This window comes from Ambystoma mexicanum, chromosome 4q, assembly GCF_040938575.1.
Source record: "Ambystoma mexicanum isolate Mex_15411 chromosome 4q, UKY_AmexF1_1, whole genome shotgun sequence".
Lineage (NCBI taxonomy): Eukaryota > Metazoa > Chordata > Amphibia > Caudata > Ambystomatidae > Ambystoma > Ambystoma mexicanum.
The window spans coordinates 51,002,867-51,027,292 of record NC_090928.1 but is presented as its reverse complement, the minus strand read 5'-3'; the positions used below and the strand labels follow the sequence as shown (position 1 = coordinate 51,027,292).

The 24,426-nt window shown below is 43.9% G+C and overlaps 1 protein-coding gene across 2 annotated transcripts in view; it reads right to left on the bottom strand.

Annotated features, from left to right (window-relative positions):
- Positions 1-4,622: 4,622 nt before the first annotated feature.
- Positions 4,623-24,426, bottom strand: part of LOC138467452 (uncharacterized) — a 665,424-nt gene continuing 645,620 nt past the window's right edge. For both annotated transcript variants that reach the window (XM_069607453.1, XM_069607454.1), the window contains one exon: positions 4,623-24,206. In XM_069607453.1, the coding sequence (XP_069463554.1) occupies positions 23,590-24,206 (617 nt within the window). In that variant the 3' untranslated portion in view covers positions 4,623-23,589. The remainder of the gene's footprint in view (positions 24,207-24,426) is intronic.

Here is a 24,426-nt window from a genome sequence, read left to right as displayed (position 1 = left end):
AGTGACACTGATAGGCTATAGAGATGAGCAGTTTTAGCTTAGAGCTAAACTGCTTTACATTTACAGAGGATTCCCAGCCTGACAACGAGGAATATTCATGAGCATGTGAATCCATGCAAGACCCCATGCTCGAGAATATTAATGATCTTCATAGAGATGGGCTGCTTTGTCTTTAGTTTATTTGCCAGTCACTGATTTTGTTCATGGCCAGAATCGCTTGTATTTGAGCCTGTAACACTGAACATTGCCATCACAGCAGGAACCCTAGACCGCACAGCTATCACTTAGGTTAGGCCGATTTTACATCAGGAATCCTAGACAGCAGAACTATCTGTTAGGTTGCACATATCTTGTCGAGGAGCCCCTGAAAGCAGGGCCATATCATACATTACACGTTGCAGCAGTAGCCTTCGACAGCAGAACTATATCATAAGTTACAAAGATCTTTACAGCTGGGACCCAAGGACAGCAGACCCATCCCATAGTGGCCACAACTCTTACTACAAGCATTTAGACAGCTGAACTATTCTTTAGACTAATCCAGCGCTGTTCCTCAGGTTACTTGCCTTCCCGCTCCATGCCTTGAGCAGGAGAGGTATCCTTCAGGTTATATACCTTGTTGCTCCAAGCATTAAACTGCAGTTACCCCTCAGGATACATGTCTTACGTCTCTAACCTTAGACAGCAGAGCGATCCCCCAGATTACTCATTTTAATGTTACATGCTTTAAGCAGTAGAGGTATCCTTCAGGTTATATATATTATTGTCCCAAGCATTAAACTGCAGCTATCCCTCAGGTTACATGTACTATGGTTTCCAACCTTGGACAGCAGAGCTACACCTCACGTTACATGTCTTACTGTCCCAAGTACTAGCTGGTTCTTTATCATGGGGACAAGGGCCACTCTACTGGCAGACCCTTGTAGTGTGTCTGGGGTGATATTGTCCCCATCCTGCATGACCTGGCTACTGGTAGCTTTCAGTGTGAAGTACAAGAGGTACCTATTTGCAGAGACAAGGGCCCCTCTACTGGCAGACCCTTGCAGTGTCCCTGGGGGTGATATTGTCCCCACACTATATGACCTGGCTACCAGTAGCTTATAGTGTGAAGAAAAAGCTTTATATTTTCAGGGGCAAGGGTCATCTACTGGCAGGCCCTTGCAGTGTGTCTGGGAATGATTGTATCCTACCCTGCATGTCCTGCAATGGCCACTGGAAGAGGATTTCAGTGTGAAGTACAAACTGATACTTTTTGGAAGTGACAACGGCCCCTCTGTGATGATTTCCTAATGAATTGCATTGAATGAACAGGAGGCAATGAGGGGAGCTGGAAGTATTGCCCGCGCTGATGACCATAGCAGATCAGCGCTCACCCGCCACTGCCCCTTTGAAAGCTTGGGCATGAACCCTCCCTCCCCCCCTATGTAAGGCCCGGGCGCTTATGGTAACAGAGGAAAAAAGCCAGACTACTACGCAGCCTGGCTCAGCTGCCGCTCACTCACTGCTGCTGGCTCTTGGGCTGCACACCTCGAGCTCCCAGCCTGGAAAGCTTCACCTGGGCGTCACTGTAAGCTGTGACTGAACTTCGTGAGGAGGAGGCAAGGACGCTTTAAGTTCTCGCCAGAGACTTTGTTTTTCACGTTCAGATTGCTCATTTGGCGCAAGGGCCGTTTACACATAGGCTACAATGTCAACCGAGTCTAAACTTAACGACTAGTGCTGAATTGGCTTTCGCTCCACTCTGGCCGCGCTGAAAGGGGCTCTGCGACCAAAATGATGCACCAAAATGACTACCGTCTTTTTGGAATGATTGACATACACTCTTTTAGGAATGATTGTCAGACTCTTCTCTGTCAAATGCGTCCTCTACCACTGAACATCTTATCTCTTGTCCTGCACCACACACCGATACAAGAGATGACTTTTGAAGCACCTGTGCTATAGTTCGAGCCCTCTCATCTTAGAGCCTGGAGAATGATTTGCCCTGATTTCTCCCTTACCGACCTACCATCATGCCTCCCTCCTCCCTCTTTCTCACCCTCAAAGCGTAGCCCCACACAACCTAATTTTCTCTTTTACCCTTATAGTGGTTCCAAGTACCTCCAGAGGGATATTAGGCACCATCTATGTAACCTAACCTTATTCATTAAATCTTGCTGCTGTCTGGTTTTCCTCTCCTCCTTACTCCATTCTCCCTCACCATATTTCTTTTCCCCTCCTATAATAATTTGAAATGGTTCTAATAATTATTTAATGTTTGCAATTTTCACAAGCTCATAATTCACAGGAATAACATCATCCTAGTGAATTACGGCATACCTATGTGTTCCCATTTAGATCGGGTGTGAGACCACACTAAAGCGGCAAAACATCCTAGCTCCAGTGGCATGTACCAGAACGGCTGCTGCATTTGGGGAATCTAGGCCCTCTATCCCAGCATGTTTATTTCAGAACATAACCAAACTGCCTTTCCTCAATATGCACCGACCAACCATGTCATTTAGTTTCATATAGCCTAGAGCAGTGGTCTTCAAACTTTTTAGGCTTGGCCCCCCTCCTCCCCCCAACACCTCTGAGCAAAATGTGGGCAGGCCGAACCCTCCCAAAAATGCCAAATGGACAGTGAGTCCAAATGGCTATAAAGGATTGTGCGTCATCAGTGTACCATACTCCCTACCCTGCTTCCACCACTATCCCATGGCTCCCGCCCATCCTGCTCCCACCACAGTCCCTTGGCTCCTCCACCCTGCTCCCACCACAGTTTCAGGGCCAGTGGCGGCTGGTGAACTTTCGAAGTGGAGGGGCATAAATATTTACCTCATATAGCAACCAAGTGCAGCGATGGAGCCCGAACCAATCAAGAGAGATTCGAGGGGTTTTCCCCTCGGGAATTATTTTTAAATAATGGGTTAAAATGTTGCATTTTAGAGCATACTTAAAACTTTTTTAAAAATTGGGTAAAAAGCCAAACAGTTTACAATTGGCGCTGGGAGCCCAGGGGCCAGGCATGATATTTTTTTATGGACATCTATGATAGATGTCCAGTAAAAAGATACCAACCCTGTCCCCTGGTCCCCACAATGCCTAACACAATCAACATCATTATGTGTATATGCAAAGCGCTGGAGGGCCCAGGGGGAAAGCATGGTGGTTTTGACTGGACATCTATGATAGATGTCTAGTAAATAAATACCATCCCTCTCCCCCTCAGAAGGAGAGCTGATTTTGGCAGGTGGGTAGGGGGATTGTGCAACAAATTCACCCCACCTTCTACTTGCCAAAATCAGCTCAACGGACCAAAGGAAACACACACACACACACACACACCAATCACTATCATTCACACGAGCACCCATCACCATACACTCACTCATAACACGAGCATACACACATCCATACACATTTTTAAATAAATTAACATAAACGTACCTTCTGCGCCAGTCCTGATGTTTCCTCCCCAGCGCTCCAGCTCCTGGATCATGAACAGGAATCGGGAAGCAGGAGCTTCCTGGTTCCTGCGCTTGTGTGCAGGGGCCTGCACATGGGTGCTTAAACGCCCCGCTCCAGGCTGCTCTGTCCACATGTGCAAGGAGGCGCAGGATCTCCCCCTCGCATTTGCAGACATGCAGTTCCGCACCCAACATTTCCAACGAGCTACGCAAGGCTGGCGAAGCAAAACGCCCCCAGCCGTGTATGGCTCAGTGAGCATGTGCGGCTGGGGAACTGAACCGTCAAAGGGAAACATTGTTTCCCTTTGACACTTCCGTCAGCCCAGGGGCACTCCCTAAACTGGAAAAAGCAGATGAGGGAGTGCTCAGTGTTTCACTAGGCTAGTTCTGCGGCTCCTCCATAATGGGTGAGGGGGCCACTGGGTCGACGCCACCTCACCTATCATGGATGAGTCGCCACGCTTGGACTGGCCTATAGGACAATGCCAGAGTCAAAAATGCAAAATGCTAGTGTGGGCCAGTTTTTATGGACAAAATGGGCCTCTTTTTTGGCCAATTTGGGCCAGTTTGATGAGTTACTTCACTATGCAGCTAGTAGTTTTGACCATTGTTACTGAATAAAAAATCTCTAAATATCACAATTTGCTTACATTTTAACAAAAACACCCCAGGTACTATTCAAACAGTCTGTCGCTAAAGGAATGAATTGCCATTTGCAACTGTGGCCCACTTTTTATTGGTGCCCGAGGCAGTTTTATGCTCCAGTCCCCATGTGAGCCGCCTGTGCCCATTTCCTCCATTAAAAAAAATACATATCATTAACATTTCAAACTGGGGTCTCCCCTCAACCCCCCAAGCTCCCACCCCTGGGAATACAGTTTGAAGAGCTCTAGCCTAGAGCATTAGAAAGTGCTCCTGGTGACAGCGCAACACCTCGTGCTCCCCCACATCCCTCCCAAGAGATGCTTTCACACTTGAATAGGAATGGACATTATCTTTCTCATGAAGCAAAACATTGAGAGCCAGTACCTATTGCACATGTACTATATAATACATACATTGGTTGTTAATGGATTTTTTTTTTACGTCACGGCACAAACGCAGAGAAAGCAAAGCAATAAACAGCCCAAAAGAAATCAAATATTAGACGTTTCCTGAAAGTATAACCTGCAGTGCATTGAAATAAGCTTTCATCTTTATTTTTACAAGATCAGCACCTTCCAGGCTAAATATGTTGATTTGGGATACATGCGTACAGACATATGAAAATATATATATATATATTTAAAAAATGCTCACAATGATTATCACGTGATATATGCTCTATGTTTCTTTCACCATTTGTATGGTGGTATTATAAACTACTCACCCCCCGCCCTTATTATTTATAATGAACAAAATCTTGTGTTGCTCTGTACAACCATAATATATGATTAACCTCTATATATTATACATATAGATATATGCATACACACACACACACACATGTGCGCATACACCTAAAAATATCAAAAGCTGCACAACCTCTCCCAGACATGCATTGTTCATGAAGACCTAAAAGAATATCACAAATGACATCATCAATGACATCACATAAGACATCACCAACGTGTATGCGCCACTAGCAAATGCAGAGGGCAGAGCAGTGTTTAAGAAAGATTCTTGAGATGCAATTAAAATACTGAATTAGTAAAATCAACATCTCAAGAAACACTACGGTTTAGATTATGTGCACAATGGAAATGAGTGAAGCAACTGTAAATGGGTACAACGTGTGAAATATGAGTTGACGTAGAGAGCAGAGTCACATCAAGAGTATCTGTAGAGAGCAGGTTAGCACCTGGTGGCATCTTCGGTAAGCAGAATGGTGAAGCCACATGAGTAGGGTTTTTGGATACAGGGCCCATAAAGATTGTATGGTTGTATGCTGCATATGTAGTCCACGAGAGTGGCCCCTCGGAACGCAAAAAGGTGGCAAGAAACTGCAGCAAACTGTGCAAAATGTTGGGAAGTCCTAGTCTGCTTTCCCACCCAAGCTGCAAGGACGATATAACGGGTATCAATGCCAGGTAACACGCAAAAGAATGTGATAAGAGAAATGAAGCTAATACATTGAATGGCATTCTAGGTGGGTAGGAAATTTAGGTGATAGGGTTCTAGGAAGGTAGGGAATTTAGGTGATCTTTCCACAGTCCATAGGCCAGAATGTCTATAGGCCAGAAAGTCGACCAATGTCACGGGATGGATAGAATGAAGAAACAAAATAGATGCAATAAAAGAAACCTAACTTGAATGGCACGAGGAAGTTTCTACTGGGATAATGGATTGTCCAAAAAAAGCAGAGTTCTCCAGGAAATAACATAGCTCGCTGAAAACAAAATTCCAAGAGCACAGCAAGAGATGAGTCCTGAGGAAAGTCAATGAAAGGTAGCAGCAGAAGCAGGAGCAAGTGAAGAACGTCTCTGATTCAAGGCAAAAGTATAGCGGTCACAAGTAGAGCATTAGCTAGGGGAAGATGACACAGAGAGAACTAGTCCAGCCACAGGAAAAAAGTTTGAAGGAGATCTGCAGGAGTACATATTAAGTGGTTGAGATAAGATAGCAGACTAATAAATGCTAGAGGTTGTAAGCAGGTTGAAGGAACTTAACGGCAGTGCCAGCACTAGCATCTGGTCCTAACGAAGGTGTGGTCTGCAGCACAACAATTAGCCCACAGAGAATCCTCGATTGGAGTAGAAAAAGATCATGCATCGGCGCTGGAATCTGCCACAGAGTGGGGCAGAAATGGGCTCCGAGGCCATAACCTTCCAGTACACGAGATAGTATAACTGGCCATGGCTGATGTGCGAATCCAGTAGTGACACAAAACACTGCATGAACTTTCCACAAGGTTGCTAGGGTTTGGTGAACAGACTTGTACAACAGCATATGGTCCTGCAAAACAGGGTAATAATTACATAATTACATGACCCATGTAGATGAAGATGCTACAATGTAAAGCATACCTTATCACCAACCTGGTATTCTTGCTTCATGACAATGTTTATCAGCTTGTGTCTATAAGCTCCTTGTGCAGCCTCTTCATACCTTACCAGTTCTGTGTGTATTGAACAAACATGCATTCTTTCTGTGAAGACCAAGGAAGACACAGGGATCGGATCAGGTAGCATGTGCGGTTGCATGCCTTGCAAAGCATAAAAGAGGGACACCCAGATCGAAACATGTAACAAATTATTATAGGCACATTTACCTAGATTTAGCAGCGGCAACCAGTCAGTTTGCATAAGCAACAAACATACTGCTTAAACGTTTGGTTTAACAGTGCCCTTTGGCCATATGTTTGTGGATGCTACGATGAAGAGTACCAAATTTGTATTCCAAGCAGCAAAGCTAGTACTCTCCAGAAACTCAAAATAAACTGCTCAACAATCATAAATCACAACCTTAGGCAGGCCATGTGCACAGAACATACAGAATATATGCAGCTCCTGGAGACGCTGAAAACTTGTTTGGAGAGACGCTTTGGTGCTGATTTACCCTATTGTGTGTTTGGACTGCATTTCCCACAAGGCTCTGTTTACGTGGAGGCGGATCCTACTTAACCTGGAAGGCGCGCGCACCGCGCGCGCGCACCCGAGAAAGTCCCATCAAGTCCCGCTTTGCCGCAGACGCTTCTGTGCAGCTCCTGGAGACGCTGAAAACTTGTTTGGAGAGACGCTTTGGTGCTGATTTACCCTATTGTGTGTTTGGACTGCATTTCCCACAAGGTGAAACGTCTTCTGGAGTACTAAGATAGTATTTCCCATTGAACTTTCGAACTAAACACCTAAACATTGTTGTTAATTTTGTTTAGGCTCTGTTTACGTGGAGGCGGATCCTACTTAACCTGGAACGCGCGCGCACCGCGCGCGCGCACCCGAGCAAGTCCCGCTTCGCCGCGCTCGTCGCGGCAAAGCGGTGAACTTGGTGGCATTTGTTCTTGTTTTACCAAGTTCCATCTTAGTAGGTAACACTATTACCGTCGACTATGAAACGCAATTTAAAATCTCTCACAACCGGCATGCCTCCGGTAACTGAGTTGCATAGGTTTAATGGATCAAGTTGTCCCCAGATCCCTCACCCTGCACCTACAAAAAAACCTCGACTTAGTTCTACACCGAGGTCTCGCGCCATAGGCGCAATTAAGAGTCGATCTGAGATGCTCCCAGGAATGGATATCCGTCCCTTTTGTAGAAATGCCAGTTCTATTGAAACTAGCTTATGCCCTATTGGAAATACTGTTGAAACCTCTTTATATCAGCTAGTAACGGCTTCCTCGGGCCCAAAAGATATCACGCATGGAATGGAGCTGGATTCTGCAAAACGATTAACCCGTCAAAACGACTCTTCAGCTGATGTGATGGACGTCAGAATTGGTGAGACCTTAAAAACTGGCACAACGCCTGGTCTATCTGTTACTTTTGCGAAAGAAAATGTTTCTCTTACTGATAGTGCCATTTTAACAAATGTTTTAACTGGTGTTGCTGCTCCTCATTCTGATGTATGTGAAATTTCTGTTTCCACCGTAAGTGGTTCACTGATTGCTAATCCATTGTCGAATTTAGCTGCTCAGGAGATACCTGTTATCGACTTAGACACTATTGACTCTATTGAGTCACCTCAAGCATCTTTGGTTAACTTGTCTAAATCTCCTGTGCTTTTCACAAATATCAGTGCTTCAAATTCAGTTGCAAATCTGTCCTTTATAGCTCCGACCCCCAGAAAAATGGTCGAAAAAAAAACCCCTCCGACTACTGGGAGTCTTGATCCCCAGACTGTCAGTATTAGCATAGCACTCACATCTATGAACAATGCTATCTTAGCTCTTGCTAAACTGTTCGAAGTTTTAGTCGTAAAGGCAGAAACACAATCAAACCAGTATGACCTGTTACTTGATAATCAATTTGTACTTTTTAATAGACTAGTGAGTCTGGGTCAGCCGGTAGCTGATATAAATGGTAAGAGGTCTGTAGCTTTACAGACCTCTGACTCGGCTGAACCCATTGATCAAGCCTATCAACCTATACCATGCATACCTGAACCTATAGTTGACACCATGGAGAATACAGTCGCATCAAAAACTGACTTGCAGAAGAGATCCATCTATCCCCTTTTTGGGACTAAACCCGTTGGACTCGATCCTCAGAATCCCCAGAAACCACTACCTAAAAAGACTCGATTGCTAAATCGGGCAAAAAAAACGAAAAATATCAAATCTGTATCACCTCATACTTCCCAAACTAAAGCTTTTATTAACAAACTTTCACCCCCAGTATCTATTTCTGTTTTGGCATCTAAAGCCATCACAAGAAAATACTCGCAACAACTTGTAAAAAAAGCCAAGTTACAGCCGACTCCCACTGTTCCTGTCTTGGCACATAGCCCTTTAAGTGAATTGATTAGTGTGGCTGAGCAGATGTCAAATAAATCCCATATTAAACCTACGATGAGCAACTCTTTTTGCGAAGGGGCTAGTATACCTAAACCAACTATAAATAGTCTTACGGGTAATACTTTTGTGGCCAAGAAAGTAGATCATCGGGATACGGGGAGAGAGATACGAAGAGCAGTGGACGAATATTTATCCTCCAAAATAGCACCTAAACATGTGACTTTTGCGCCATCTACCTCGCCCTTTTTACCTGAACCGCTGACTGTGGTAGCCCCTATCCTGAAAAAATCCAGTCCCCCTGCCCCTGTGGATGTAGCATTGTCTTGCAACCTTGGGCCTAGTTGCCCAGTCGGAACTGGCAATGCTAAAACAGATTCACTCGGCGATATGGAACGAATTTTACAATCCACCTTCACTAAGTTCCTGGAAACCTCTTTCGCCCCTCAAATAGCTCTACAACCTAAAATAGGGACCAGTTCGTGTATAAATCCCAATGAGCCACTGGTATCCGCCAAACAAAAACCAACAACTATACGCTCGAAGCGTCCGGCAATTTATTGTCTGACCCTTAGTTGCCAGCCATTACCGGCCAAACAGTATAATCTAAATCGAGCCTCTGTTCTCTCGATATTTCGTGAGATCCCAGAGCTTGATGATATCATCTCCATAGATATAGAACTTGTGGAGTTCCCAGAAGCTTCCAATCAGTCTGTTGTAAATTTATGGATTAACTCAAGGGTGGTTCTTAATACTATATGGACCGTGAAGTCACAAATTGATGATCTCGGCTTCACGGTGTTCCACATCCCTGATGCTTCAGATAAACCTGCTATGCGTATAGATACCCCCCAAAACAAATCTTCCACCAACCCTCAAGCTCGCCCTGGAAAATTCTGTAGTTGTCAATATCAGAACAAGCAACCTTAGCAGTCATCTACTTCCACATCAGAGTTATTCTTTGCCAGCTGGAATTCTAGAGGGAATCGGCACTTACTGAATAATCATTCCCTCCATCTGTTGAAGTATGATGTTATATTGCTGCAAGAAACATGGTTGGTCACATCACCGTCCTGGAATAACTATGATGTATGCTTATCACCTGCTGTGAAGCATCAAATGGGTCGCCCGACCTCTGGCCTGTTAACGGCTGTTAAACAGACGTCTGGTCTGAAAATCACTCCGTGGTTCTGTCCAAACGATTTCATACAAATGTCCAGAATTGTATGCGAAAGTTATATATGTGCTACACTTAACATCTACTGGAATCACCTTGGCATCTCTGATGATTCCTTTATGGAAGCAATATCTAAGGCTTTTGACATAATCACGATGGATGGAGCCGTAGATATGATCTATTTAGCGGGTGATTTGAACCTACATTGCTTGGGACCCTTTCTCAAATCCGAACAAAAACGTTTGGATAAGTGGCTACTATTTACCAAGTCACGGAATCTCTATATGTTGAACGGTGCCCATGTACAGGACATACCACCTAGAGCTACATGGCATCGCGCAAGTAGCCATGGGATTATTGACTTCACGTATGTTAACATGGAAATGTCAAACATGGTTACATCCTTTCAAATAACAGAATCAGAAATGAGTGATCATAATATTCTGTGTAGTACCTTGAGTTCAAACATGTTTGTTGCTAAACCACACTCCTCCTTTCTTAAGGGAATGTATGAGATAAATCCTGCCAGAAATCGTCTAAAGTGGTCTGAGCAGTCTCTGAAGGCCTTTCAGCTACGTTACCACGGCGAACTAAATAATAATGATGCAGACCAACTGCCTTCAGACACGTTTTTTTATGATCTTATGCAGCTCTTCCAACCCAGCTCTATTACTCATAAATATAAACAAACATCGCATTTGCACATTCCCAACCACGAAATAAGACTCAGAAAATCCAGGGTTCGAGCAGAAAAAAGGGAAGCGCTAAAGTTACCATCAGATCTTCGTGGGCCTGCCCTGCTACGTATACAAACTAGTTATAGAAACTGGGTAAGGGGAATAAAAGCCAAATTGTATCAATCAGATGGGAGAAATATGCTAGTATCTTTATCATCTAAAAATTCTGCTCAGTCGTGGCATATCATAAACCAATCTACATCAGGCCATCAGGTTGCTTGCCAGACAAATGACGTAACAGAGGATGTGTGGGTACGATATTACTCGGACCTATTCGCAACTCTGCGATCTCACACCTTTGTTCCTGAACTAAAGTCTAATCATCCATTCTATTTACACTTCGATAAGGAAGATATTTTGTACTACATCAATCATGCAAGCAATTCGCGTGCACCTGGACCTGACGGTTTATCAAATGCTCACCTTAAACAATTTCCGAACACATGGGCAGATATATTATTTACCATGTTTGAATCAATTAATACTTTACAAAAAATTCCGATATCATGGAGACGATCCATTGTTATTCCAATATATAAGAAGGGTGATCGTGCCAATCCATCCAGCTATAGACCCATCTCATTACTTGATGTCTCGGGAAAGATCTATACCCGTCTCATATTGCGAGAACTTAATAACTGGACAAAGACGAATGACAAAAGGGATCCGTTCCAATCTGGCTTTGTTACCGGACTGGGGACGATCCCTAACATTATTACCATTAATATGCTGAAGTCCCAATATGCATCCAAGAAACAAACCTTATATTTTGCGTTTATTGATTTTAGTTCTGCTTTTGATTCTATAAATCGAAATCTACTTTTTAACAAACTAAAAGATCTTGGCTGCCCTCCCTCGCTTTTGGCTCTAATTATTCAATTACACACAGATGCTACCATGAGAGTTCGGCTCACAATGCAAGGACTCCTGTCTGCCCCTTTTCCTACTTGTATTGGTCTAAAGCAAGGATGTACACTGGCGGCCTCACTGTTCAATCTCTTTATTCTTGACCTAGGCTTATCATTTCGTAGAATTATAGCAGACGCTCCGGAGCTGGGCGGTCAACGTATTCCTTGGTTGCTCTATGCAGACGATTTAGTATTGATTTCCCAGACTCCTATAGGGTTGCAAAACCTTTTAGCTGCGCTAGCAACCTATGTGGAGGCTAATGACCTAATAGTAAACTTAACCAAATCCCAGATTATGGTCTGCAGGCCTACTACCAGATGCAAATCCTACAAGGGTCTTTGGTCCTTTCAACAACAAACTATGGACATTGTTTCGGAATCTAGGTATCTTGGCGTCTATATCCAAAACACGGTTAGCGATGGGAAACTGCTACATATGCTAGACTCGAAATTGCTAAATTTGATATCCCAAGCGAAAATCCTGCTATATAAGTTTGGGAAATTTACGCTGAAACACATCCTGATGTATTATGAACAAAAAGTTGTCCCCACTTTACTCTATGGTGTTGAATCCAAACTGTACTCCAGGCATAGCATATGGAACAGACTTGAGGCCACCTTCTGGAAAAAGGTCTTGCGGCTTCCGAATTGCTCACCACTGCCATTACTACGGTTCGAATTGGGTTTGAACTCTCTCCATAGCAAAGTTAAATGGAGAATGTGCGCCTTTTTCCGTAAAAGCCTTCTCGGCCTGACCAATAATAACATCTTGTGTACCGTCACACATCACCTAGCTGGGTCCTCATCTGGTTTCTCGTTAAATTGGAGGAATACGGTTTTGGACACTTTAGTTGGAGCAAATATTTCTTTACAATTTCTCATTGATCATCCGGCACAAGCGAAAAGAAAGTTCCTTAATTGGGACTGGATCACAAATTATGAACATTGTGTAAAATATAGGGATTTTGATCCTAACCTTTTCGGTACTAAATGCCTTGGCCAAGCGGCAGGCTATCTCATGAAATGTTCATCTGCAAACATACGTAATAAATTTCTGAGGACAAGACTAAATTTATGGCCGACAAGAGAAATTATGGCCAGAAGTAAACTCATTCCAGTGGACCACCGCTTCTGCCGATTTTGTGAGAAACAAAATGTAAAGGAAACCCTCCAACACATAATCGTGTCATGTCCAAATTTAATAGCCATTCGTGACAAACATTGTAACAAGTTATTGAGTATGTACATCGAGAAGAATGATAACGAGATATGGAGTATTTTATTTAAGAACGTTAGATTTTCAGTAATGAAGGCCATTATTCACTTTTTAGAGGCAGTTTTACCTGACGAAACATTATTTAACTAGCCCCCTTGTGAGTATCGCGATGTACTCGTGAATTACTATTAACATAATTACTATCATTAATAGGGCTCCTACTCCCCATAGACCTAATTGCATTTCTTCATTGCACTTACATTTTTAATTTATAGGCCTATTTTTAACTCCGTTGCTTTTCATTCTTCTCCTTTGTATTGTATTGCTCGCTGTTACTGTACGTAAGTTTACACTGTTTTATCAATTTTATGTTGTAATTATTCTCTTTTGTATATGACTCATTTTGAAAAGTTGATGTCTTCAGCTATATCAAAATAAAATAAAAAAAATAAAAAAAAAATATATGTTGTAGCAACAAATGGGACAGAATGGCTGCAGTATGAAATACAATCTCCCATCTTGGTACACTTTGTGCCACCACCAATACAATGTGGTATTGATCCAAGGGAGGTAGTTCAAAGATGAAGTCTATGGTAACTGTCTTCCAAGGGTCTTCCAGGATTGGCTTGTGTTCTAAAAGCCCTACTAGTGGACCGTGAGAAAGTTTAAACTGTGCACATACTGCTCAGGTTTCCACATACTTGTGGGTGTCCAACAGCCCCATGCCCATCGCCTTAGGAGCTCAAGCATCTTCTTAGATCTGGGTTGTCCTGTCAGTGGGGAATCATGGAACCAGGTCAACGTGTTCTGCGGGACGTAGCTGGTGGGTAGATATATCAAAGAAATGTGATATGGAAGGCCCTGTTGGACCCACAGATCCATATCCTAGAGAACATTTGGATTCTGTAAAGTCCAAGCATGGAGGTCTCTCATAGGATGGAAAGATGCATAGCACAAAGACATATGAAGTGTTTCTCTGGAAATACTCTGATGTCACCGCTGGTGCTCTGTCTGATTTAAACATCTGAGGCAGCACCTCTGCCTTACCATTCTGAGTGCCAGGCTGAAAGATCACAAGAGAATTGTAGGACAAGAAAAATAAATGCCATCAAGCTAGTCAAGCAGTGATGCACTTGGTAGAACCCAAAGCTAAGATATCCGTATGATCCGAGCATACCACCACTCAGTGGTGTCTCCATTATTGAAAGGCTGCACACATGGCCAGGAGCTCACGATCAGTGTTGGTGCAATGTGTCTCATTAAATGGGAATTTCCAAGAATAAAAGGCGCTTGGATGTAATTGACAAGCTTACACACATTTCTGTGAAAGAATGGCACTTAGGGCAATATTAGAAGCATCAGCTTATTTGATAATGGGAAGGTTAGGATTAGGATTTTGTAATATGGGCGCAGATGTGAACATTTGTTTCAGGGTTTCGAACACCCCCTGGGCTTGTTTTCATTGCAGGACCGGACACAATTGTTCGGTATGTTGCTTCATGAATCAAGACAATGTTTAAATAGAGTACAAGAAAAATATGCACAATATCATGTTGAATAAGTGCTGGGAAGTAGCAGGTATGTTACACAATGCATATGGCATAACCGAGTGCGGATACAGGCCATATGGAATGCAGTCTTCCACTCATCTCCCACCCTCACATGTACCAAGTTGTAGTTCCCTCAAATGCAAATTGGTAAGAAACGTTGTAGCACGGGCCTGGTCCAGAAACCTAGAAATCAAAGGTATCTGGTGGCGTTTTTTAATCGTAATATCATTGAGGTAGCTATAATCGATACAGGGCCATAGGTCAGCCACTTTTTCAGGCGCAAAAAATGGGGTGAGATAGCAGGCAATTTAGAATGGAGGATAAAACCGGTCCTTGGAGAGTCAGACACTGGCATACATGTTTAGCTACAGCCTTGGTTAGGGGATAGATTGAGGTACATAGAATACATGCATTGGGAATGAAGTCAATTGGGCAATTTTATGCCCTGTGCGTATGCCGTTTCTCTGCATCCACCTTCTCAAACACATCTTTAACATCAAGATAACAATAAGGTATTTCTTGGGAGAAGGCTCCTTCTTCGTGAATGCCTTCAAGAAGTGCCACACTAGGGGAGGCATGAGCAACCAGTCTTGGTCCTCGCTCTAGATAATGTTGGGCACAGAAGGGAGATACAAATGGCACTGTGTGCTTTTCCCAGTCTGTTGATGGGCTGTGTGTGTAGAAAGACAGGGAAGCCCCAATAGCCAAAATGTGGGGCTGCAATGAGATGAAAAACACTGACCCACAATTCTCCAGTTTCGCAAATCTCTCAAAACATGGCTTTTTCAACAACACCTGACCAAGGACTAATCCCAATGGATGCAAAGACTGCAACTCACACTATTGCACTACTATTAAAACATGCTAGCCCAAGCACTGACTACCCACACTCTGTACAGTGCTCTGTTGCTCTCAAGCTAGGTCTGTGCTTTAAACAATACAATGAAATACTAATAAAATAAAGGTTTTCTGTATGATTAGTGTGAGCAACCGGAAGGTACTCTCACATCTACTCCACAGGGATCTTCTGTTCAGGTGGCCAGGGAAGGGTCATCGCTTTTGTATCCCAACCCTGGGGGTGGATTAGTGAAGGAGGATCATCTGGGTGGGGGGTCCTTGGGGATTGTGGAGAGAGTACCAGAGGGCGAGACATGGTGTACCCCCTTTCATGACATTGACAAAATTCAACCTCCCTCAGCTTTCATAGGATATTGTCACTCTTATCCTACTGATTTCCCTAGAGTGAAGTCCAGTACTGGGAAGAAGAAGATTAACCAAAGAGTAATGCAGGTTACTAATAGAAAGTACTATTGTAGTACTGGAACAATGAAGAGGGAGTCAGGTAAATAAGGAAAGTGGTGCACACCTGAAAGCCCTTGAAAGGGCACTAGTGAATATAAAGAGAGACCAAGGAGGACGAAGGGAAAAGGAGAAGCGAGCGCTGCCGTCCGGAGGGGCAGAGGATGCCAAACTGCTGGAAGGTGAGATTGCCAGGTGGAGTGTCGATGCGTGGTGAGGGAGCTGTGTCTCCAAGGAGCCGGAGTGCGGGAGGGAAGGGAGCCGTGGAGAGGGGTGGCCCCCTTCGCCATGTTCAATGAGAGCTTGTTACCCTGGGAGGAAACGACCTCAAGTATCAAGAAGCTGTTGAACGGAGAAAAGATCTGTATTGAAACTGGGCGTGCGCAAAAAAGCAAAACCAAACTAAAGGCATTAAATTGTATCAGAGTGGTCACGTGCAGCCGGCACACTGTTGAAAGTCTCTGATGAAACTCAATTGAAAAGGCTTGAAGTTCCAAACCCTACTATACAAAAAGAAACAATGTTGCTGGCAAACAGAACACTAGTAGAGTAAACGTGCAGGCGAGGGGAACTAGTGGAGTTGGAGCAAAATGCTGAAGAAGATCCTTAATATTCTTACATCAAACCAGCAGAGTGAAGGGTTTTGTAAACAGCCAAGGAAGAATACTAGAGGAACAGAAAAGACAAAAAGTTACTAAATACCCAAGAGCCTTCCATTTTTGAATTTCTGTGAATTTGTGAGCCTGAAAGAATCATTGAGGTGGCTGAACAAAGGCCGAACCACATTGGTTGGGTGATCTGTAATGGGTGGGCTGTGCCACCCGTTAACTGCGCCTAGAACAGGGGAAGAAATTACAGCTCATCTAGACGAAGGCTGGCAGCTTGGGGAAGGGAGCCCCTAAGCTACTTTAAGGTAATTTTTTGTGTGAATTAAGACTGAAATCCAACCTATCTAAAGGATCCAGCCCATCCAGATGAAGGCTGGTAGCTTGGGGAAGGGAGCCCCTAAGCTACTTTGAGGCATTTGTTTTGTGAGACTTAAGACTGAGGTGTCGTTGTGCCTCCATCAGTGCCTGGCTGTTGTAGATGAGTGGATGGGCCGAAATTGGCTGAAGTTGAATGGGGACAAGACAGAGGTGATGGTGGTTGGTGCCCCCCCTCATCCTTCACTCTGGGTGTCCTCCTTCTGGCCATCCTTCCTGGGCCCTCTACCTGTTCCAGTGACAAAGGTCAAGAATCTTGTGTAACCCTCTCTGCTTCTCTATCAATGTATGACCAAGTCTCTGCCGTGTGCAAAGTGGGTCATTTTCATCTTGAGATATTGAAGAGGGTTCTCCTGCTCCTACCAGCTCCCCTTCATCCACCGGTTGTTGCAGTCATGGTGCCCAGCTGACTGGATTACTGTAACTCGCTATATCCTGCGCAGCCTAAAGGCTTAATCCAACGGCTTCAGCGCCTTCAAAACCTGGCTGCACGTGTTGCTACCGGATCCCCCTATGGTGCACATATCACTCCAGTGCTGCGTGCTCTACATTGGCTCCCTGTCAGTCGGAGAATTGAGTTTAAGTCACTCTGTATTGTTCATTGAGCGCTCCACGGACTGAGGGGAGAATACCTTGAGTCCAAGTTTGCCCATTACTACCCTTCACGCCGGCTGCGTTCTGCCTCTGCTGATCTGTTGGTAGTTCCCTCCTATCGTCGTGAACGTATTAGAGGTCGGGCTTTCTCGGTGGTTGCGGCTCAAATGTGGAACAACCTGCCACCTATGATTAAGGCTATACCTAAACATCTAGACTTCAAAAAATCTTTGAAGACCCTGCTATTCTAACTCTGTAGTGGCTTATAACTGGTGCTCCTCCTTCTCTCTACCTTAGCGCCAAGATGCCTCTGGTGACCGTGTGCTCTAAAAGTTCAAATAACATAACATAACTGAAATCCAACCTATCTAAATGATCCAGCCCATCCAGACGAAGGCTGGAAGCTTGGGGAAGAGAACCCTGAAGGTCCTTTGAACTTTGGTGTTTGGGAACTATGGTTTAAAGCTTGGGGAAGATCCCAGAGTTCCTTTGGAAATTTGTGGATTGTGCATCAGAACTTATAACTTGGGGAAGGACCCCTGGGCTCCTTGGAACCTTTGTGTGTTGTGAACCTAGACTCGAGGCTTGGAGGAAGGGAGTCCAAGTCTTTAATGAACATTATCCTTTGGAACTGTATCCTGAACTTGGGAGAGGGAGCCTGACATTTTAATAAAGGTTTTGAAACTGTTACATTTGTTGTCTGTGTCATCTCTTGATACCATGCTTGTCTCACACCAGTGACCACAACCATTAGAAGTTCTTCCAGGGCTTGAAGTATGGGTCTTGATAACAATTCCGAACTATCTACCACTTAGACTGCTTCAGGTCATTTCTTGTTCATGACTGGAAACTTAAGATCATATGCAAGGGATACATCCATTTATATACCCCAAGCCCTGCAGTGTAGACATGCATTAATGAACCTGGTCTCCTGTTCTTTTACCCACAAATTTACAGGGATGTTTAGATGGGAGAGCAACTCAAATATAAAGAGAGTGGAACCTTTAATCACCCGTCACTTCTAAGCAGTTCTACCTACGGACGGAACAGCCATTTCCAAGTGTCTTAGTTGGTCTCACTGGACAATCCCCTATATAGTGACCAAGTTTACCACATTACAAACATAGGCCTTTTTTTCAACATCTATCCCTTTCTTCCTTAGTAAGATAACCTCTTACTCTGCCAATATGCATGGGTTCTGGTGGGGTCTAAGCATTGCCCCTACAGAAAAACCAGTTCTGTGGACTTGAGGAGTGGTTTCTCAGGAACACTGTCTTCTCTCCCTGCATCCTTCTGAAATATGGGCTTCTACTTGTAGGACCAAATCTACTAGTCCCGGGAAATCACTTGGAATAGAGGCGATACCCGATAACACATCTTTTAACTCATTCTTAAGCCCACAGTAAAAAGCTGCAGCTTTTTTCTCAACTGGCCAGGATGTTTCATCTGCCAGCTGGTTAAAGCATACTAAGAAAGTAAACAAGTCACTATGCCCTTGTCTAAGCTCAAAGAGTTCTAAGTTTGGGGCCATTGCCTTATGCTAAGCATCAATGAACTGTCCTATCATTGTGGTAAGAGCATCAAAATCATAGAGGAGAAGACAATTTAAGTCTAACAAGAGATTAGTCCAAGCGGCAGCCACACCACTTAAATAGGATAGCAAGCAAGTGGCTTTATAATTGGCGTGTGGAAAAAGAGGCCGACCTACACAAAAAGGGAAGTTTGCACGAATTGGTGAAGGTCCTTTACATCTTGGAATCTGTGTAAAACTGTTTAAGACGGGCCAATGGAAAAGGCGCTGTGTGACAAATAAAATGGTTGGAAGAACGCGCATGGAGCCACTTCTGCAACGGGAGGCAAGGGATGTGTATTATCCTGCAGATTGTCCAAACAATGCTGTTAAGCATTGTAAGCAGCAGTCATGTCAGTACTGAGAGCTGTGATGGCCTGAATGGGTGCAGACAGTGGGTCTACGGCAGCCTCTATGGCAATGCAGGCAGACAACAGCTTGTCAAACGTTCAGGTCGAGTAGTCCGAGAAAATGGCTCCTCAAACCTCACCGCCCACTCCTCCCAAAGGCAGCAAGAAATTGCAGTAGGGATTCTGAGCAAGAAGGTTGGAAAGAATTGGCGGCGTTGCCACCCAACCTACAAGAAAGATACAACTGGCATTAATACAAGTAGATAAGCAAAGGAAAGTGACGAAAAATCATGAAGCTAATGGACCTATTGGAGTTCTAGAGAAGTAAGAAACCTAGGTGATCTTCAGCATGCAGGTCTTCAAAGTCCATAGGCCACAAAACACGCCGCCTCGCACAAGGACAGGTAAAGAGAAGAAAAGAAAAAGGTCAACAAGCAATTTTACCAAACCCTTATGGCACGAGGAAGCTCATCCTGGGATAATGGATTGTCCAAACACAACCCAGAGTTCTTCAGGAAATAATATAGTCTGCTGTAAATTATCAACGGGACAAGAGTTGAGTCTGGTGAAAAGTCGAGGAAAGGTGGTAGAAGCAGGAGCCAGTGAAGAATGTTTCTGATTCAAGACAAAAGCGTCAATGTCACAAGTAGAGCATAATCAGAGAACAAACTGACGACAAAGGCTTGTAGTGGGAACTGGTCTAGCCACAGGAAGTAGTTTGTAGAAGATCTTCTGGGGTATCTAACAGGCGGTCAAGGTAAGATAGCAGACTTGTAGGTGCGAGAGTAAGTAAGCAGGGGAAGGAACTTAACAGCAATGACAGCTTTAGGGTCTGCGACCCACAAATGTGTGATAAAAGCAGAACAACTGCTCCAAGAAGAGTACAGGAGAAAGAGAACTGACAGCAGAACTGGAATTGCCACAGAGCTGGGCACAGGTGTAGCAGAGACTGGCAGCTAAGCACAGACAGCAGGCGAGAACAAGGATGTACACAGGCAGGAGTCAGTCACTAAAGACTTCACAGCATAAACAGTAGATAAGAGCAAGGTTGAGGACAGGCACCAAAAGAATTTTACAATAATAATGGGCACTCAGAGAAGCTCACCTAAAGTAGTCAAGGAGCGCAGTCCTATCAACATCGTTCCTCTAAGTAAACACCATGCAAGCGATGCATATGCTGGTGGCATCGTCACATAATCGCCTACCTACATGCAATCATAGCGTAGTGAGCTCTAGGGGCAGTGGGAGTTGTAGCCTGGACCAAACAGAGGTCACAGAGCTTCCAAGGAAGCTGCCAGCCGAGGCGCACTTTGCTTGAAGAATGTGGAATTCGGACAGCCTATATAGACAAAAGGATGCTTATGTGCTGAGGCATGAAACATCTACATATTCAAGTAGTGACAAATGGGAAGAGGAAAATATAGAGAATTCTTTGGTAATCACAGGTGGCTTTGATGAAGGCAATGGAGACTTCATGTGAAAGTAGATCATTGGTGATGCCATATGCGCTGTCACTCCATTATGCCCATTGTGAAGTCATGAGTGAGGTGTTCATGAGCAGGTCATGATGAGCTAAGGTAGCCTGCTTTCATTCAATTCGGTACAGCAACTATACCATGAGCACAGTGCTCATGACCACAGCATTCTTAGATTGGGAATGCACATAGAGAACTGCTTAGGTCTGTAACCTTTTGCAAAGAAATAGACAGGTTCTCAGCTCTATAGTCCTACCACATTCCCCACGGTGCATGGCACCTGACCAGGACTGGTGAACAGTACACTTCCTACAGCAACCACAGCACAGCCATGTCCTGTGGGTAATGCACACAGGACATGGCTAACAGCCATGCTCCGAGTACATTTCTGATGCCCACAGCGCATGGTCTGTATCCATGAGTTGTGGGTACTGCGGTACTGCATGCATGATACGGCCTGTAGTCTTGCCCTATGTTCAGTAACCCTGTCCAATCCACCCAAAGGGCTTCCCCTTAGGATACTAATGCATGGGGGACAGAGATACCTTATCAACCACCATGTCAAAATAAAGTAACAAGAAAAAAGAAATATTGCACACACAGCCACCCCCCACCCATACACGCACAGGTGTATGAATATTCAAATATGCATAGAAGTTTCACCACCACTTTAAATACAAATAATTTCACGTGGATTGTCATGCGCTGTAAAAATACTTGTACATTTTGTAAAGGTAAATTTAAAACTCTTTTCACAACAAATGTAGGAAAGTGGCTCACTGCAGCATGGGTTCTCTCGTGCTCAAGAACAACTGGACTTTGAGTACATTTCTTTTCAGTACATAGCTGCAGTCTGGCTTGTTATATGCCAAGGTAAGATAGCAGACTTGTAGGTGCGAGAGTAAGTAAGCAGGGGAAGGAACTTAACAGCAATGCCAGCCTTAGGGTCTGCGACCCACAAATGTGTGATAAAAGCAGAACAACTGGTCCAAGAAGAGTACAGGAGAAAGAGAACTGACAGCAGAACTGGAATTGCCACAGAGCTGGGCACAGGTGTAGCAGAGACTGGCAGCTAAGCACAGACAGCAGGCGAGAACAAGGATGTACACAGGCAGGAGTCAGTCACTAAAGACTTCACAGCATAAAAAGTAGATAAGAGCAAGGTTGAGGACAGGCACCAAAGGAATTTTACAATAATAATGGGCACTCAGAGAAGCTCACCTAAAGTAGTCAAGGAGCGCAGTCCTATCAACATCGTTCCTCTAAGTAAACACCATGCAAGCGATGCATATGCTGGTGGCATCGTCACATAATCGCCTACCTACATGCAATCATAGCGTAGTGAGCTCTAGGGGCAGTGGGAGTTGTAGCCTGGACCAAATGGAGGTCACAGAGCTTCCAAGGAAGCTGCCAGCCGAGGCGCACTTTGCTTGAAGAATGTGGAATTCGGACAGCCTATATAGACAAAAGGATGCTTATGTGCTGAGGCATGAAACATCTACATATTCAACTAGTGACAAATGGGAAGAGGAAAATATAGATAATTCTTTGGTAATCACAGGTGGCTTTGATGAAGGCAATGGAGACTTCATGTGAAAGTAGATCATTGGTGATGCCATATGCGATGTCACTCCATTATGCCCATTGTGAAGTCATGAGTGAGGTGTTCATGAGCAGGTAATGATGAGCTAAGGTAGCCTGCTTTCATTCAATTCGGTACAGCAACTATACTCTGAGCACAGTGCTCATGACCACAGCATTCTTATATTGGGAATGCACATAGAGAACTGCTTAGGTCTGTAACCTTTTGCAAAGAAATACACAGGTTCTCAGCTCTATAGTCATACCACATTCCCCACGGTGCATGGCACCTGACCAGGACTGGTGAACAGTACACTTCCTACAGCAACCACAGCACAGCCATGTCCTGTGGGTAATGCACACAGGACATTGCTAACAGCCATGCTCCGAGTACATTTCTGATGCCCACAGCGCATGGTCTGTATCCATGAGTTGTGGGTACTGCACGCATGATACGGCCTGTAGTCTTGCCCTATGTTCAGTAACCCTGTCCAACCCACCCAAAGGGCTTCCCCTTAGGATACTAATGCATGGGGGACAGAGATACCTTATCAACCACCATGTCAAAATAAAGTAACAAAAATGAAATATTGCACACACAGCCACCCTCCACCCATACACGCACAGGTGTATGAATATTCAAATATGCATAGAAGTTTCACCACCACTCTAAATACAAATAATTTCACGTGGATTGTCATGCGCTATAAAAATACTTGTACATTTTGTAAAGGTAAATTTAAAACTCTTTTCACAACAAATGTAGGAAAGTGGCTCACTGCAGCAAGGGTTCTCTCGTGCTCAAGAACAACTGGACTTTGAGTACATTTCTTTTCAGTACATAGCTGCAGTCTGGCTTGTTATATGCCATAAACACTTGTCCTTTCTGTAAAGCTCTTTTAACACCAAATATACAAAAGTGGCTGTTTGCAGTGTGGGTTCTCTTGTGCGTGCTTCAGAACAATTGTACTTTAAGTACATTTCTTTTCAGGCTCAGTATGGTTAAAGAGCTGCATCCCAGTTTGGATTCTCTGATGCTGAAGGTCTCATTTTTGAGTGAACCACTTCTTAAACCTCAAATGTGGACTCTTTCATAGCATAGAAAGTATTGTTTGAGCACATTTCTTCTTATGTTCAGTTTAGGAAAAGGGTTTCTCACCCATGCAAGTTCTCCTGTGACAAGGGTCGTAGATATGTCAAAATGGTCTTGCCTTTCTGAGAATTCTCTGGTGATGTTGAGGAACTGCATCGTCAATTGATATCTTCTCATGTTCAAGGCGTTCCAGTATGAACTCTCTGGTGCAACAGTAGGAAACTCTTTTGAGTAAATCTCTTTTCACAATTAGTACATGCAAAGGGCTTCTCACCTGTATGGAATCTCTGGTGGCGTTGAAGATCTGATTTGTATAAAAAGTGCTTCTCACATTCATTGCAGGGATAGGGCCTCTCACCACTGTGGGTTTTCTGGTGGCGTTGAAGATCTGACTTATGAATAAAGTCCTTATCACAATCAGTACAGATAAAGGGCCTCACACCCATGTGAGTTTTCTGATGACGCAGAAGGCCAGACTTTTGAATAAAGCTCTTCTCACATTCTGTGCAGGGATAGGGCTTCTCGCCGGTATGGATTTTCTGGTGACGTTGAAGATCAGACCTAAAATTAAATTTCTTCTCACAGTCTGTACAGGGAAAGCGCCTTTCTCCTGTATGGATTTTCCGCTGCCGTTGTAGATTTAATTTCCTCCTACTGGTCTGCTTCCCATACCCAGAGTGGTTAGTAAACCTCTCATTTACGTCGACTACGGTGCATTTTTTAACAGTGGATGTTTGAGTTAAGTTTGTCATGTTTTCACTACTCTGTTTTATTGTTTCTGTGCTTGGTGGGTCTGCTGTAGAAAGAAACACAGTAAAAATGTTATGAAAAAGCATTGTATTACATTTACAAAATTATATTTCACTGTTAATTGCTACTTGCCAAATGGTGTTACCCCTAATATAGGCAAATATTTTGTAGTCAAGTGATATACATGTATTAGACTGCCATGTGACAGGCCATTATAAGTCCATTGCCCTGGTATTGTGAAGAATCATGCAGTTAAACATAAGACA